This window comes from Dipteris shenzhenensis, chromosome 28 (genome assembly GCF_047967505.1).
Source record: "Dipteris shenzhenensis isolate YYH24624 ecotype China chromosome 28, Dip_SZ_1.0, whole genome shotgun sequence".
NCBI lineage: Eukaryota > Viridiplantae > Streptophyta > Polypodiopsida > Gleicheniales > Dipteridaceae > Dipteris > Dipteris shenzhenensis.
The window spans coordinates 22,514,727-22,517,805 of record NC_141623.1 but is presented as its reverse complement, the minus strand read 5'-3'; the positions used below and the strand labels follow the sequence as shown (position 1 = coordinate 22,517,805).

The 3,079-nt window shown below is 41.2% G+C and overlaps 1 protein-coding gene across 1 annotated transcript; it reads left to right on the top strand.

Annotated features, from left to right (window-relative positions):
- Window positions 1-415: 415 nt before the first annotated feature.
- Window positions 416-2,051, top strand: LOC147883331 (uncharacterized). The gene is made up of 4 exons (XM_087400001.1): window positions 416-780; window positions 919-1,022; window positions 1,472-1,590; window positions 1,905-2,051. Exons 1-4 carry the CDS (start codon window positions 591-593, stop codon window positions 1,999-2,001), a joined length of 510 nt encoding a protein of 169 aa, XP_087256127.1. The 5' UTR covers window positions 416-590; the 3' UTR covers window positions 2,002-2,051.
- The last annotated feature ends 1,028 nt before the right edge of the window (window positions 2,052-3,079 follow it).

Sequence of the window (3,079 nt, the reverse complement as noted above, 5' to 3'; positions counted from 1 at the left end):
CACAGTCTACATTGCATTGAAGCGCTTCGGTTACGCCCATTTACAGAGAATTTGTCCGTAAACGTATAAAGGTTAACATGTGTGAAAATCGGGCTATCATGAACTGATTGTTAGAAGACGGAGTACTCGAAGATAGACTATATTTCATATGAGAGAAGATATTGCCAGGTCGATTTTAGCAACCGAAGATTTGTATACAAATCAAGAAGGATCTGGTAAAATTGTCAAGGCAGGCGCAACGAAGCAACCTAGGAACAAGATTTGACGTTAAAGTGCAAGGGACAAAGCTGTCCACCGAATGCAGAATAGCTTTATTGAGTGCGATCCTCATCGTGGCCACCATCGATGGAGCTGCTATGCCCATATTAGGCCTTCCTTTGTTGTGCACATCTTCTAACACAGTCTCGACCTTCAGTTCGAAGAACGTTATGCCGTGGACTCAGTTTGGATTCCTCGGTTTGCCGTGGCCTCCGTTCGGATAGATTGAATTCCGTGAGCTAGCATAGCTCGAATACCAAATCAGCAAAGGAGCGCGCAAGAGATCAGCTGTAAGGGTATTTGAGCAACTGTTTTGAGGAATTGGCCTTCGAATGCTTATGGACGAGTATGATTCCAAGTCGAGGACCATGCTGGTTGCCATTGACGGAAGCGAGTGTAGCCTGTATGCTCTGGAATGGGCACTAAATAGCTTGATCGTATGCAATGAAGCCTCTATGGACAAGGTCATTCTTGTGCATGCAAAACAGCCGCAAACAAGCAGGGCTGCGTTGGGAGGTGGAGGTAGGCGATGCATCGTGCACTCTGTCCCAGAGATCAACGCCTATTCTGAATTTCAAGCTTCTGAATATGTAAACGCGTAGCCATGATGCGACAACATAAAGCCCTTCGTCACTCGTGTGCTCTATCTTGCACACACAGGCTATCTATTGAGTGCTGAGATGGTCGCCATAATCGAGCAAGCCCATGCTCGGGGTATTTCTGGGTTCATGAACAGAGCTCTGAAGGTCTGTCAAGAGAAACAGGTCTCTCTCTCTCTCTCTCTCTCACACACACACACACGCGTGTGCATCATACATGTCAAGTATGATTTGCGACGCGGACTTTAAGGAAGATTATATTTGCACGCTTGTATGATTGTTATGCGCACGCCTGTACATCACTCCCCAGAACAGAGAACATCCTTAGGTCGCTACTCTCGAACTTGGAAAATCCATGGAGCGCTGAGATGGGAAAATCCTACTGGTTAAAATGTGCCGCCCGCGAGCCGCATTTTCTTCCCAAAAAAAACTCTCGTGGTTGACGCCACTAGCCATTTTTCTGCAAGAAAATGTTCACGAAGGCTCAATACATTTTCTTGCACTCGATACATTTTCCCTTTCGCTCAAAAGCAAATGTGTTGGTTCCTTAAGATAGGAGGGGCTGCCCAAGTTTCACTTTCCGTTAAATTGAAAATTTGATGTGTGCTATGTAGATCACAGCTGAGACAAAGATCTTCTCGGGGGATCCTAGGGACATTATTTGTGATACAGCGGAAAACATGAAAGCAAGCTTTGTAGTGATGGGTAGCCACGGCTATGGAGCAATATCGAGGTAAACGCTATCATTTCAGTGTCTTGGATTTTGCATATTGCATATATTCATTGTGATCTTCTAGGGCTCTTCTATACCCAAAATAGGCGTATGAAAGTAGAATGTAAGCATGAGAGATTAATATTTGGGTTTGAAAATCATGCTTGTGGCACTCTAAATTGCAAACATGTCAACAAATTGCTTCTAATTGAAGATTTTTCCTAAATTAATAAGAGTGGGATATGACATGCTCACGTGCTTGTGGTGCTTTTAATTAATGATGAAATTTTCCTCATGCATTGCATTTGACATGGTTGCACTACTTCTTGTTGTAGGGCTATGCTTGGGAGTGTTAGTGACTATTGTGCACATCATGCCAAATGCCCAGTTGTCATTGTGAAGAAGGCTCAACAAGAATCTCATACGGCTTAGCATGTTGTGCATGTCCTTGTTTGTCTCGTGATTGCCAATGTGTCATATTGGCAACTCTCATAATATGTCACTCTAAGCTTAGGATTTCGTTCTTTCGTGATAATAATAAGTAATTTTATCTCTCAAAGGGCACATATGTAATAAAGAATATCACAAATTGAATCTCATAATATAACTTTATGTGCTCCTCTCTCTCTCTCTCTCTCTCTCTCTCTCTCTCTCTCTCTCACACACACACACACACACACACACACACACACACACATGCACACACACACACACACACACACACACACATACACAAGGGATTTAAAAAGTATATATTTATAAATATAATACGTAATTTTCAATTAATAAATGCATCTTGATGTTTGAAACACAAAAAATGTATTTTTTTCAAGCAATTGGAGGTGATTCCAAATACTGCATAGTATACAAAAATACTCTACAAACTTATCACCTAATAAATACAAATATGGCCCATGTTCTTCTTAACATGACACAGTACATTTAGCAACACCACGTGTCACAACTAATGTCCTTAAGGTATGGTGCAATTTACACCATCCTCAATAAAAACATCAAATACAGAGGAGATGATCACACTGATTACACAGTCACCTACAGAGACGGTTGATAAAGAAGAGCAAGAATTGCTAGAGAAACCTTGAGATGAGCAACAACTCAAATGGTCTAATAGGGAAAGCAGACCACTAGCCAATTCACATATGCTTCGAAATGGAAAGCAATTCATATTAAAACCACCAATTATGCTCTTATGACTACCATAATGGTTACAGAAGAGCCAGTGTACTTTGAAGATGTATCATGTAGTTGACAAGCCTGAATGGCAAGCTACTATGAATAAGGAATTGAAGCTTTGTACAAAACCAACACTTGGGAATTATGCAACCTTCAACTAGGAAAGAAGGCCATGCAAACAAATAGGTTTACAAAGTGAAGCACAATCTATATTGAAAGCATTAAAAGATACAAGGCCAGACTAGTTGCAAAAGGATTTGCATAGCAATTAGTAAAGATTAAGATGAGACCTGTGCTCGAGTAGGAAAGATGGACT